General features: G+C 39.4%; 1 protein-coding gene across 1 annotated transcript in view; it reads right to left on the bottom strand.

The window, feature by feature from the left end:
• The window catches only part of maco1b (macoilin 1b), a 71,356-nt gene extending 57,339 nt beyond the window's left edge, over nt 1-14,017 (bottom strand). The window contains exons 1-2 of the mRNA XM_052036450.1: nt 13,950-14,017; nt 13,682-13,801 (exon numbers count right to left, since the gene is read on the bottom strand). Of these exons, the coding sequence (XP_051892410.1) occupies nt 13,682-13,761 (80 nt within the window). The 5' untranslated portion in view covers nt 13,762-13,801; nt 13,950-14,017. The remainder of the gene's footprint in view (nt 1-13,681; nt 13,802-13,949) is intronic.
• Nucleotides 14,018-14,233: the final 216 nt, after the last annotated feature.

Raw genomic sequence — 14,233 nt, forward strand, 5'->3', positions numbered from 1 at the left:
AGGTATGGGGGGGGGGGGGGGCGGGGGGGAATATCAGAGGCAAGTTTTTTTTTTTTTTCCACATAGAGAGTGGGGGTGTGTGGAAACACATTGCCAGGGTGTGCTGTAGAGGCAGATATATTAGGGAGATTTAAGAGACTCAAAGATGGTCACATAGACAATAGAAAAAATGGAGGGGTAGGTGGGAGGGCATGGTTAGATTGATCTTAGAGTAGGCTAAAAGGTCAGTACAACATCGTGGGCTGAAGGGCCTGTACTGTGCTGTTATGTTCTAAATCACCTCTTGTGGCAATAAAACAATTTTAAATCTGCAGGGAAAGTGTTTAAAGATACTCCAATAATCAATGGCTGAAACAACCTTACTCAAAAACTACAGTAAAACTTGAATAAAATATTATCCTATTGTTTGCAATCCTGATGGCTTGGTATCTGAATACACTGGGCCCTGGTTCCCACAGTCCCTTTCGCTGGGTTCACTGGAGAATTTATTACATAAATAAAACTTTTTTTTGAAAAGTGAACTAAAAGTGTGTGAAGTACTAATCGAAGTTATATCCAAGGGTCTGGAAAATCTGCCAGTCTGGCACCAAAGTCCTGTGTGCCAAATTAATGGAGTTTTACTGTACATTGTTAAGGGTTAAGAGTTACATTGTCAAAAATAAATATTGAAATGAAAGCAAAAAAATTGGCAGAGAAGTGCTTTTTTCAATTTATTTTTGAAATCATGAAAGAGATCAGCAAATTCTCTTTTCATGATTCCAGCTTGAACCTTCTGAAAAGGTCAAATACCAAGACATTTGGCAAATGCCTTTATGCTCAAAGCTCCAATCAGGTTTGTACAGTCAATTATTAATAACTAGGCTTTTTATGCCAAATAGGAAGTTTGTATCAGACAAACATTAATTCAGACAGTACTCTTTTCCAAGATCTTTACTGCCAAGAACCAGATGTGAACACTAAAACACCAATATTTGTTGCTACTAAATCCAGTTCTGATCAATAGAATAGGACTAAATGCTTTTTTGCAAATCAAAATCTCTTCCAAAAAAAAACTATTATAGCTCCCATTTTATAGTAAAGCATATTATAGGTTTATTGCAAACATACAAAACAGCTAAACATTCATTTTGTGAGGCAGGCACTGAAAGGGTGATCTCTTTCAGAAATCCCTCCATCCCTTCTAACAGCTGGAAAAGAGATTACTTTTTTAAAAAAAAGTAATTACTATAGCCCAATGAGATGGACTAAATGGATTCAGAAACAACCTTCATCACTGAAGTGCAAACACATTCCCACCCGATTGAGATCTTGAAATAGCAAAACAAAGATGCTAATGATACACAGCCTTAGGCAGTTTGCACATACATATCAACTTGGCACATCCTCTCATGTTTTAGAATGGAAACGAGCAGAGAGACATGGAAAAGAGCACAGGTGGGATGGGGAAAAGAGTGAAGTGTAGAATTTTTCATCGTCGACATGTCCCCAAACCAAAGCACTGGGATAAAAATGCATTGGCAAATATATCTAAAAGTATGAATGCATATTTGTTCCAGTTTATATTGAGCACAAGGATGTTACAAACACATTATGTTGAAATCTTAATGGCAACACTGCAAAACAAAACCTTGTACTTAAAACACCCTCAAAACAAACACTGGAATTGAGCTGTTAGAGAGATATTCAAATCCTAGAGCATCTGACTCTTCATCATGTGCTCAATCACTAAGAAAATGTATGGTATAAACACTGAGAATGTTTGAATCTGATCAGCACAACTCAAGCTGTGGAGTGCATAAATCCTGGACATGAAGCGTCTGCCAAAGGTGCAGAATTTTTTTCATTTTCCTCCAAAGACTCTTGTGACCCCTTTACAACATATCGACAGGAGACATCATGCAACAGAAGAGAAAGACAGTTTATCCCTGGAGAGGAGGAGATCTCCAAAACTGTTACAAAAATCCAGCCTGCGGGATGTTTATGGCCAGTCTGCCTTGGCAAACTGACTTGCTCCCTCCCCACTCACCCATCGTTTTACCCTGACTAACTTTCCATAGCCAGATCCAGAAATGATTTGACAGCAAGCTGAACTGGCTTTCCATCTGCCAAAATGGTCAGCGGTAATGTCTCTGGACACCATTAGATTAACAAAATCTTATAACGTTGCCGAGGAGGATAGTATTGGGATGCCTTAAATTGATAGGCAAAAGATGGCAGACTGAGCGAATGAGAGTAAAGTTTCAGCAGTGTAAAAAGAGAACAAGACAAGTAACTACCCTGCCCTTGGAGGCAGGAGGCAAAAGAAAGTTTGAGAATTGGTTGACATGCAAACCAAATATTTTGCATCCATTTCTCCAGTAAAAGACACAGAGTACACCAGCAATTGTTCACAACTAATATAGAAGTATGAGAGGAGATTAAAAGCTGATAAATCCCCTAGATCATGGCAAAACCCCCTCAACCATGTCCTTCCAGTGCCTGCAAAACCGCTCCTGGAATCAGAGATCTTTCTGTCCATCCCGAGGCAAAATGGACAATCTGTGCCACGCATCAACTCCGAGAAATACAGAAAGTGGCAACCACTACTATACATGATTTTTTTCCTGACTTCACAAAAGTCTTTGATTTAGTCAATCAAGAGGGATTGTAGAGCATCCTTCTCAAAATTGGCTCTGCACATAAATTCACATCCACTTTACATCTGCTACATGATAGCATGCAGGCTGCAATGAGTCAATTGGTGCACAAGAAATCAGATCTCAGTGCACACTGGTTTCGAGCAAAGCTGTGTCAATCCCTAACATTTTTCTCAATCTTTCTCGCTGCCACACTACATCTCACCTCAAAAAGCTTCCCTTTTCAGTGGGACTAATCTGTAAGACAAATGGGAAACCATTCAACTGACATCATCCCCATTCCACAACCAAGGGCATGCCAACTTTAAACACAGATGATGGCTGCATATGTTCAAATTCAAAGGCTAAACTCCAAGATATTATTGACTCATTCACTAAAGCATGCGAGAGAAAGGGCTTTACTTACACTTTAGGCTCACTAAACAAATGTCCTCTAATAATCTTTCCCCACTGTACAATAACACTTGCCGACATTAAGGTCTGCGGAAAACATGGAAAATTTCCCATACCCTGGGAGGTACACCCTCAACAAAGGCAGCTAATGATGAAAGTCATCATCACTTCCAGTGCACCAGAAGAAATAGAATGCATGATGGGGAAATGAAGTGTGAAAAGAAGGGAGATGGCTGCCACGGAATTCTCAACTCTGGAGAGCTGCAAATGCTGAATTGTTGAACATATTGAAGACTGAGATCAACAGGAGATCAAGAGATACAGGAATTGCGCAGGAACACAAACGTGAGGTATAGAATCAGTATGGCAAAGAATAGATATAGTGTGACTTCCTCCTACTTCAATATTACTAATAGATATTTTCTCAGAAGCCAAAGTATGAAAACATTATAACCAAAGTCTATCCTGTAATGGATACTTTGGTTACAGGCATCTGAACAACGTTGACATTGGGACAATGCAATAGTTCAAGCAGCAAGAAACATAGTGCACAATAGTTAGCCTGATTGCCATTGAAACAAGCCCAACAAGAAACATTCTTTAAACCAACTAAATAGCTAGACACTAATGTATCCGAGATCCAAAACATCAAAAATGAGCTCTGTAACATATACTACTGTAATAAACTACCTAATGAAGCCAGATAAGAAAGAACTGATGAAGCGAAGTGGATCATTTAATACACTTTAATAATCTGCAGAAGACTGTGGGCTATAATTCTAGAGAGAGCATCAGGAATGGCTGATAATGATGCAGAAACAGCAATTTATCACCTTGAAAAGCCAGGGATTACACGTGAACATCTTCATTAATCATAACTGAATGTTTAAATTGTGTCACAACAACTTGCTAAGATGGTTCAGACCAAGTGTTGACCAATGCAATGTACTCAATCTTTACAGGAGTTCCAGCTGAGAGCCTGCTACCCAACAAATCACAACTGTACATAATAAAAACAGAAAATGCTGGGGATACTCAGCAAATTAGTCAGCATTTGTGAAGAGAGAACAGTTAACATTTCAGGTCAACGACCCTTCGTCAGGACTGAGTTCTCCTTAAATGCTTTCTGATTTATTGAGTATCCTCAGCACTTTGTTTTTATTTTTGACTGCCAACAACTACGGTTTATTTGCTTCCTGAGGTATACATCAGGTTCAGGCGAGGTAGATATTCTGGAAAAGCATGCAGATTCACGTTAGGTAGTGTTGTGCAGCCCGGCTCAATACTTTATCCAATCCAGGATGATTTGCTTACTATGCGGATGTAATGGTTGAGTTTGATTATTTGTAGCGATATTCTGATCATATATAGAAAGGAAAATTATAAGCACTCAGCTTTTAGGATTTTAGTTTTAAATCAAAGCAAACCTTTGCATCAGATCTCCAAAATAGTTTATGCTATATTAAAGAAGCTATCTGACTTGCCTACAATTAATGGACTGGTCAAAGTCAGATGACCACACTTGAAGCGACACCCAAAAAAATCTAAAAAAAAATCAGGTGCATGGATTTGCCAGGGCAATGGATAATTACTAGTTTAGACTTAAGTATTCACTCTTTCAGTCGGCCAAGAATTAAGTCAGGTATCAGTCTGCAAAGGTAAAATTAAAAATCTGCCAGACATCTGGAAGCTCAAGCTTTCATGGTTGTGAAACTGGTACTACAACTTATGCCAAGTCAAAGAGCTTGGCAATTTTCAGCTGTGCTATTTTAACATAAATCAAGTGACAACCTAAATCAAATGCAACGTGACAAAAAGTGGACAAACAGCAAAAACTACAGAGAAGAGCACAACTCAGCTAATGAATAGGACATGGCTGGATAGATGGCAATACCTCTGATCAAGTTCTGTACAACAGGACAAAATTTGTGTTTTGGACAAGTCTTGCACTGAAATGCAATATAATCACAAAAGATAGATATGCTTACAGGAGAGCAATATATTTTAATTCTCACCAATTTAAAATACTGGACAGTCAATAGAATGAAAAAAGTTGCTGACTTAAGAGGATCAAAACCAAATTCTCAACTCAAACGTTTGGCCAATATTTGATGGATTTAACAGCTATGAGTCAGTCATTAAAAAAACAACTCAAATTTATCTTCATAATCTAAAAGGATTGCAATGCAGAGTTATTTATGAATATCAAAAGGAAACATGAAAGAACTGAGAGAAGAGCTGGGGCACATTTCATCTGGGGCAGTAAAGAACAAATGCAAATATGCAACAATTGAATTTCTTGAAAGCCAGTTTGAAAGGGAACATTTATCTCACTTTTAAAGTGTATTTTGGAGAGAACGCCAGTTTATTTGGCTGTTCATAGAAGCTAATTAAGTAACAGGGGTTTGTAAAAATAAAACTCCATTATGTCTCTGAAAATTCACATAGTTTGCATTTAAAAGATCAAGGAACAAGACAAGGATTCATTTGTATCGAAACAATGTCAAGGAAAGCTTTGAGCTTCAAGAGCAGCAAAGTCAGCTAATAATATTTTGTTTCAATTAGCTTCTCAAATTACAACCACGATGAAATATTAATAGGCCTACCTTGCAGCTGTAAAAATTTGCAGCTTCTGGAGTTATCCCTTTTAAGTAGTTTTTAAATACATTGAAAATCTTCTTTAGGCAATCCCTCAAGGTCAAGGATGACTTATTCCCACTCTGATTTTGTGGGTTATGATGTGCTTAATGAGGCTAACATGGGAACCACAGGCTCTTCCACAGATGGGACAGGTGATGGTCGGTCAGGCAGGCAGGTGGGTACTTGGAAAGTGGTCCACTCACTCTGCTACTTACGCAGGGCCTCTGTGTGCTCCTGATGCAAGGCCTCAAAGTTCTAAATACCATTCCAAATGCTGCTTCCTCACTTTGATCAGCCATGGGCCAGCCAGATTCCCATTGGGGATGTTGCATTTCTTCAAGGAAGCTTTGAGCACAGAACTGAATCATCTCCTTCAGGCACCTGATAATATATTCTCAGCTGTCATGGGAGTGTGTTACAGAAGTCAGACGCCTGGAATGAGAACATAGCCTATTCTTCGTAGTTGATTGAGTGTAACAAACGCATTAATACGAGCACGTTGGCCTGGAAGGGGACTCTGATATTTGTTCATTTCTCCTTCCAGTAACTTAAGGATTCTGTGAAGACATTGTTGGCAGTATTTTTCCAATGTTTTGAGATGCCAGCTGTAGATGGTCTCAAAAGATCTCAGAGGGTAGGGCTCAGTGCTGCTTGGTAAGATGAGTTTTGAGTCATGTCTGAGGTCTTCAGCTTCTAATATTCTCTACCTCAAATAAACCAGAACTCTGCACTGGCACATTGAGGACAGTGGTGAATGATACCAAAGGTAGCTCCTGGGAGACGAAATGGTCCACATTTCCCAGGGTCTCACCATAAACCTTTATTATCGTAGGACAGCGCAGCACAGCAGGGGCAAGTTGGTAGAGGACACTTGTCTTGCAGATGTTAGGGCTGCAAACTAACATTTGTATATTTAGCATCCCCTGGCCTAAGAAAAGGGGTACAGGCTAGAAAAACATATTTGCTGTTAATGGCAACTAGCAAGGAAAATAGTGAAGCAGACAGTTAGTCTTGATTGATGTTAAGCTTACAAACTATTGTTGCAGTTGGATTCCAACAGGTGAATGCCCAAGTACTGTTTAACATTTCTGACTTGGGCCTTGTAAATAGTGGAGAGATCTTGTGGAGGTGGGGGTGGGGAGGGCTGGGTCAGGCAGGAGAACTCGTTTTCCTACATCTCCACAATGTTGACTTAATTTGTAAAAGTTCTGTTTTTGAGCAATGCTGAGTACACCTGACTCTGCCAGATTCAGAACGTTCAACATCAGAGTTTACTCAGCCTCTCTTATAGTAGAGAAAAAAAGTCAATGGGCATTCAAGTGACACAAAATTCATCTGCAACTCACCCTTCTTTGACTTTTGGCCAAAACTTGATGCAAGTTGGGATGATTAACTTAATTACCTCAGGAGCTATCAATGGGGTCACGGAATCATGAACAAATAGCTCGTTCCTGGCGTCCTAAAAGGATTTCATGATGACTGGACTGAAGGCACTGCCCAAAGGATGACCACCAATGGGATCACAAGCATTTGGCACCAAACACCACAGCAAACTTGCTGTGGCAAATACGACTGGAGAATATTCCCCCTTGATCTCATTATGCTTAATCTTCTTGGTACATAATTAAGTGCTATACTGATACCGTGGACAGTCACTCATCTCAACCTCATGTGCATTGTTCAAGTTTATTATCATCACAGGCATACATACGCAGGGGATAAATGCCATGAAAACTAGCTTTTTGCAGCAACAGCAAGGTACGAGATGGGGACAGACAGAAGTTAACATAAATTATACATAATTTATGTGTGCAAAATAAATAATGACAATAGCACTAGTGCAAGATTGAGAGAAAGAAAAAATTATATAGTCTGAGGTAGCGTCAAGGTTTTTCAGGTCAATTCAAGAACCTGATGGCAGTGGGGAGGAAGTTGTTGTTGAACCTTGGTCTTCAGGCTCCTGTACCTCCTCCCTGATGGAAGCAAAAAGAGGGCATAGCCCAGATGATGGGGGTACCTGATGATGGATGCCACCTTCCTGAGACATCACCTCTTGTAGATGTCTTCGACAGTGGGGAGAGCTGTACCTGTGATGCAACTAAGCTAGTCCACCACTCCCTGTAGACTCTTGCATTCCTTTGCATTGGAGTTTCCATACTACTGTGATGCAACCAGTCAGAATGCTTTCCACCGTACATCTGCAGAACTTTTTCTAGAGCCTTCAATGATACCCTGAATCTCTTAATAATGTAGAGATGCTGGCATGCTTTCTTCATCTTTGTGCTGGGTGCTGAGCCCAGTAGAGCTGTTTCATTTAAGGCTGTGAAAAGGTTTGGACCAAAAAGGTCCACGTGGAACCCTAAACTGTGCACTACCAGGTTACTGGTGACTAAATATCTTGCTAGATTATTGAAGCTCCCTCTCATAATTCTGTTGATTTCGAAGAAACCAGAAAGTAATTGTCCAATTGAAGATCAACAACTTTTTTTTGTGTGTGTGATATATTGTTGGGTAGGGACCAGCGTCACTACTACAATAGAATAACTTGACAGGGAACTTGAACATGCATTTAGTCCACAAATCTTCATGCCAGAGCCACAATGGTGTTATGGACCACAGAAGTTGTTCTATACTGTATGGTCAGCTGAAAGTCACATCATTCACTTTACTGGTTGAAGGCCAACATCTGTAGAGATGAACAAATTGGAAAGATTGGTGATGTCAGGAATGAGTTAACTATCTCTCTCATGGTTCAGATGTTCATCACTCAGTAGGTTCACAAATGAAAAATCTCATGATGTGCTTGAGAACTTGGGTGAGAGAAGTCAAAAAAATACAAGGGACTTTAAAAATAGGTATCGGTGCAAATTTAAAAAGAATCACAGTATTTTTTCAACAGTTGGTCTGAGAAAAACAGTGATATTCATGCATGAATGAAATGCACTTCAGACGTTGTATTACAACTTTTAAAGAAGAATACTGACATGTAATTCAGCTGAACTGACTGGTTGAGATTGTGTCCCTCTTCTCTCACAGCTTTAAACATTCAATCCAGAAGTTCAGATGTTGGACCAGATGTCCACTCAGGCTACTGGACCTGTGTCCTCACAACATGGTGATGTTAGTGTTAAAAGTTTACCCGTATCCTGAAGATAAGAGAGTGAGCTATTTGGTCTTTTGAGTTCACTCTGCCATTCAACAATGTTACAGCTAATCTTCAATCTCAACACCATTTATTTGCCCTATCTGCATACTCTTGACTCCTCTAATATCAAAAAGTCTATTGATCTCCTCTGGAAGTACATATTTATAAATGTCAGGCAAGGCATTTGGGGTTTCAGTGAATGGCTGACCAACGATGTACCTATCAACTAACAACATTTAAAAACTGTGAAAGACACCGGGTGAAAGCAGATAGAGAGGGGTTTAAAAAAAAGACTATTCTAGGCAATGCATTGACTATATTGTTATAAAAGCTAATTATGCAAAGTTCCAACTCTAACTTTGTGATATGTTTATTGTTAAATTAATGTGCAAATCATGTGAACAGGAACACGTCATGTAACCCCTCAAGCCTATTGTGCCATGCCATAAGATTGAGATCACACCAGGATATGATCTGTGACCCAACTCCTCCTGGCTTTTCCCTCACATCCCTTAATACCTTTAGTTAACAATCTATCAATCTCAAATTTAAAGTAAACAATTGACCCAGTCACCCTTTGCAGTACAGTTCCAAATTTCTTTTGCCCTCCAGGTACAAATATGTTTCCTAACTTCACCCTTGAGAGGTCTGCCAATGAATTTTAGACCTTGTTCTCTACCCCAACCAACAGAAATAGTTTCTTGCTAATTAACCAGTTACCCTTAATATAATGAAAATTTTAATCAAATTACTACTTTTCTTTCGAAATTCCATAGTAAACTACACTCATTTGTGCAATAAGCCCAGCAAGTTCCTGAAATTAAGAGTCCATGACAAAACATCATCTGCACAAAGTTTATGGTGAAGCAGCAGATATCAGCTGCTAGCTTCAAGAAATTCACAGCATTTGCTGTATTTCGTAATCCACTGAATTTGCTAACCGATTTGCTTGTGAATAAAAGCATGCATCATTAACATGGTTATCTTTTGCTAGCCTAAATGTATATACCTAATTTTCCTAACAGCTTGTCATCACAAGAACTCCTATCCTGGTGTGTTTCTATTGACCAAATAAGCAGGAATTAATTTTTTAAATTTACACAGAGAATAAATCAAAATTCAGCCTATAGGCCACATTTTTGTCATACATTCCTTCATAAAATTCACATTCATAACAGAATGCAAAAGCATTACAAGCATGAAGCACAACCGATTGAAATTCACTTCAGCGTGATGTTACAAAGTTAAAAGTTTCAACATATGTTTACATTGAAGTTCAGGAAGGCTAAATATCAACAAAGATCCAATAGTGTAACAATATGAAATCTGTGCCATGACATGAGGAAAATGAAAATGATCTGTACTGGTGCTGAATGACAGTATGTACCATGGAATAAATCGCTTTTTTCTCTACTTACACTTTTTCACTAACAGATGAAGCAGGTAAGTAGTCTAGTGCCATGAAATCCCAGAAAATGCAATTGTTAAATAGCTTGAATAAGAATGTCAAATAAGAATTGTTACAATGAAAATAGTTAAACACCTTTGTATTTAAAAATGTTAGAACATTGTTAGAAGGTGAATTTACAAGTCAATACATACCCCGTCACATGTGCAACATCTGCCCCTACACCACCTCCATCCAGGGATTCAAACTGTCCTGTCAGGTGAGACAGATTTACCTGCACCTCCCTTAATATCATCTACTGCACTCAAACGCAGACTGGGTAACTGTTTCGCAGAACACCTGTGCTCCGCCCATAACTGCAACCTGCATCTTCCCGTTGCCAGCCACTTCAACTCCCCCTCCCACTCCATCACAGATATGTCAGTCCTCGGCCTCCTCCACTGCCAGGAGAATTCAAAGTGCAAACTGGAGGAACAGCACCTCATTTTCCGTCTTGGAACCTTGCAGCCTAACGGCATGAACATTGAATTCTCCCACTAAGTAATCCCCACAACTCTCCCCCCCACCCCCACCCCCAAACTATGCCTCTTCTTTTCTTCCCTTTCCTAGCCCCTCTCTTTTTTCTACCTCCCCTTTTTTCCTCCGTACCTCTGACTCATCCCCCGGTGTATCTGGTCTCCCCTCCTCCCCTGCCCCTGCCCATCATCACCTTGTGCCCACCCTGCCTCCCCTCTTTTGTCCACCTATCACTGCTCTGCTTTTCCCTCCTATATATTGGGCTTCCCCTTTTCCTGTCTTCAGTCCTGAAGAAGGGTCCTGGCCTGAAACATCGACCGCCTGCTTTTCTCCACAGATGCTGCCTGGCCTGCTGAGTTCCTCCAGCATTATGTTTTTCATCAATACATACCACAGAGTTTCAATTTTAAAAGTAACCAAAGCTGCATTACAATAACAATATAGAGTAGTTGACCACTTTGTCATCAGTACAGAATTAGAAAGCTTTCGGAATCTTGTTTTTTCTCTCCCAAAATTAGAATCGAGTTTCCTTTTGGCTAACTTTAGCTTCAAGCTTTATTAAAAATATCTAATTTACTACAACTTTCTCAGGAACTTGTAAATCAATCTAATAAATGTTTTTCAATGCAAACACTTGGAAAAATGTAAACAATGTTTATACAATTATACACTACTGCCATCACACAAGTATTTTGGTCAAACTTGTAACCAGTCTCTCAATTCAGTATGATCCAGAACAGCCGCTTAGTCACAGAAGTCAAACATTAGAGGTCAGACTGGCTGGGGTTCCCAATGGAACCACCGCCCACATCAAAGTTCAATCCAGCCCACATTTGAAACTCAGGGCACCAAGCACTCAATGGCGATCATAAAGTAAAAATAATCGACTATAGTTCAGGCACAGGGTGTGAAAGAACAGCTTTTCTGATACTAGTTTGAGATGACATGTTTGTTCCCATTTGGAGAATGCTAATGATCCAGTGGACTGGACCACCACTCATATGACAAAGGTATGCACATTTTCAACTTTCAACATGAACCACTTTGAACCTTATTAAACTACAGGTCAAACTTTCAGTGCTATTTTCAAGCATCAAAATGGGCCACTGAAAGATTAACAGTAACTTTCCAATTTCTGTATCAATACTTTGCTGCAGTTTCTACTGACCCCAAGTAAAACTTGCTTCTCATTAACACAATTTCTTTCTTCCTAGATTATCAAGTAATTAGCCCACACTTTCAACAATTGCATACTACTATTACCAAAGACTTTTCAAGGCTCAACCATGAACATCAGATGTGTATTGTAAATATTAAACTACAGGAAACACAATTAAAAGTTATGAACTGAAGATTCTTTTTTCTGTTGATAACAGCCCCTCAAGCCTTACCCCACAAGTGCAAATCAGTTTCAAAGAATGCAAGTTTTGCTAAGCTTGGTGGTAGCAATCTCTCCTGAGACAGAAGGATGCCTTTTTAAGCCTCAGTCTGAAAGTTTTTTTTCTAAACTGACATTCTAGTGTAACTCTGAGGCAGTATTACACATCAGAGCTACCACCTTTCCAATGAGCCCTCTTAGCTGTACATAAAAAGAGCCTATGGTACTAATACAAACACAGAGTTCTGGTAGTCAGCCCAACATTTCTCTTTCAAATAATGTCACAATATAAACAAATATATTATCTGGTTATTTACTTAATGCTGTTTGCTCTTGGTGGGGGGGGGGGGGCGGGGAGGGGAGAGACATCAGCTGTGAACAAATTGGTTTCATTTGGTTTCATTGCATTTTAACAATGACAATGTTTAAACAGTACTTGATTGGATTTAAATTATTTAAATTCAATAATGTAGCCTTGGGGCATTACATGTTAGCCAGGTATAAATGTGTTTGATTATAACTATTCTGTTTGATATGCAAGAAGATAAAGAATCTGGATTTCTCAATCCACGCATTAACTTAAATTTTACAAGACACATAGAACAATAACATATGCTTTAGCCAACATAATATGGCTATAAGATTTAACTTCACAAAATTATTAATTTGAACAAGTATCTACATAGATAGACTAAATTTCTTGGTACACTTTCCATTTCACATCTCCACTAAAGAAAACAAGAGCAGATTCCAAAGAAACTAAAACAAAAATGCTTTTGCACAAACAAAAGATTAAAATTCCATAAAGTTATAGTATTTAACAACACCGACAATTATAAACAATGACACACATTCTACATCATTAATTATATGCAAACCTATGTGAAAGAGAACCCGACTTGGTGCTGGAGAAAGTGACAACATAACAAAAACTAGGGAGAAAGAACAAGCAGAAAGGAAGCAAATTGGTTCTAACAACAAAGACATTCCTTCCCTACCTTCCTGTCAAATCCTTTCTGTTACGCCTTTACTGGATATTATTACTTCCAAAACAAAAGGAGAAATACAGAATATTTCCCAAAGCAATTCCCAAAACCAAAGTCATCCGAATATAAATAACATCGTTTGAGAATATTCTAAAATTCAGCGCAGCAGCGTCTGGTAGTAACTTTACCTGACGCCCTGGAATTCTGAGAGCACGTTATGACAGCTCTCCCTGAAGTATCTCTGAGCAGCAGCCTCACTCTGCTTTCATTACAATGTCATTAGAAAGAGTGACACTCAATTCACTTTGCAAAGATCTTTATTTTTAGATATAAAAACATTTTAATTCTTTAATTAAAAAGGTTTCCAGAAACCCTCCTCAAAATGCTGTTCATCACACCACCAGCCCCCAATCACCACCACACACACTTCCCCCTACGCGAGCCCCAGGCTTCTCTGCGGCCTAGGCCCACCAGAAACACACCCAGCCGGCCCCTCAGGCATTTCCCTCTCCCGAACCGGGCCAAATGATTTATTTAAATTATATAAACAATGCCTGGCGTGTTGCATTTTGCTTTTACCTGCCGTATATCCCTTCGGTGATCCTGTTCCGTTTTAACGGCCTCCTGATCTTGCTGCAATCAGCATTGCGCCTCTTCATTGTCCTTCGCTGCCTTTCCCTTCTTCAAAACTGTTCCCTCCTTTTTTTAAATATAATTTCACACAAAAAATGGGAAAAATTAATTTGAGATTATTTAAAATTCTGGAAATATTATTTTTCTCCTCTCCCTCCGTTTTTCTTCTTCTTCTTCTTCTTTCAAACAAAGAATTAAATCAAATGAAACCAACCCCTCTCGGTTCAAACCAATATTCTCTCTGTCTTTGGGCTCCAGGCTGGCCGAGGGGGGGGGACTTGCTGCGCTTGTCTACCTTAATCACTGTGATTAACATCACCGGCTGCCCAATAATAGCCCGGTTTCCATGATTGCCACGTCCAACAACCTATAAACGCTGGAGACTCCCGCATCAGGTAGATGTCCATCATCCAGGATGACCCAATAGACGGACTAAAGGGCGGACACTTTGGGACGTCAAGTTGGGCCGAGATATCACGCAGGCGTGTTGGTGGCAAA

This window comes from Pristis pectinata, chromosome 22 (assembly GCF_009764475.1).
Source record: "Pristis pectinata isolate sPriPec2 chromosome 22, sPriPec2.1.pri, whole genome shotgun sequence".
NCBI lineage: Eukaryota > Metazoa > Chordata > Chondrichthyes > Rhinopristiformes > Pristidae > Pristis > Pristis pectinata.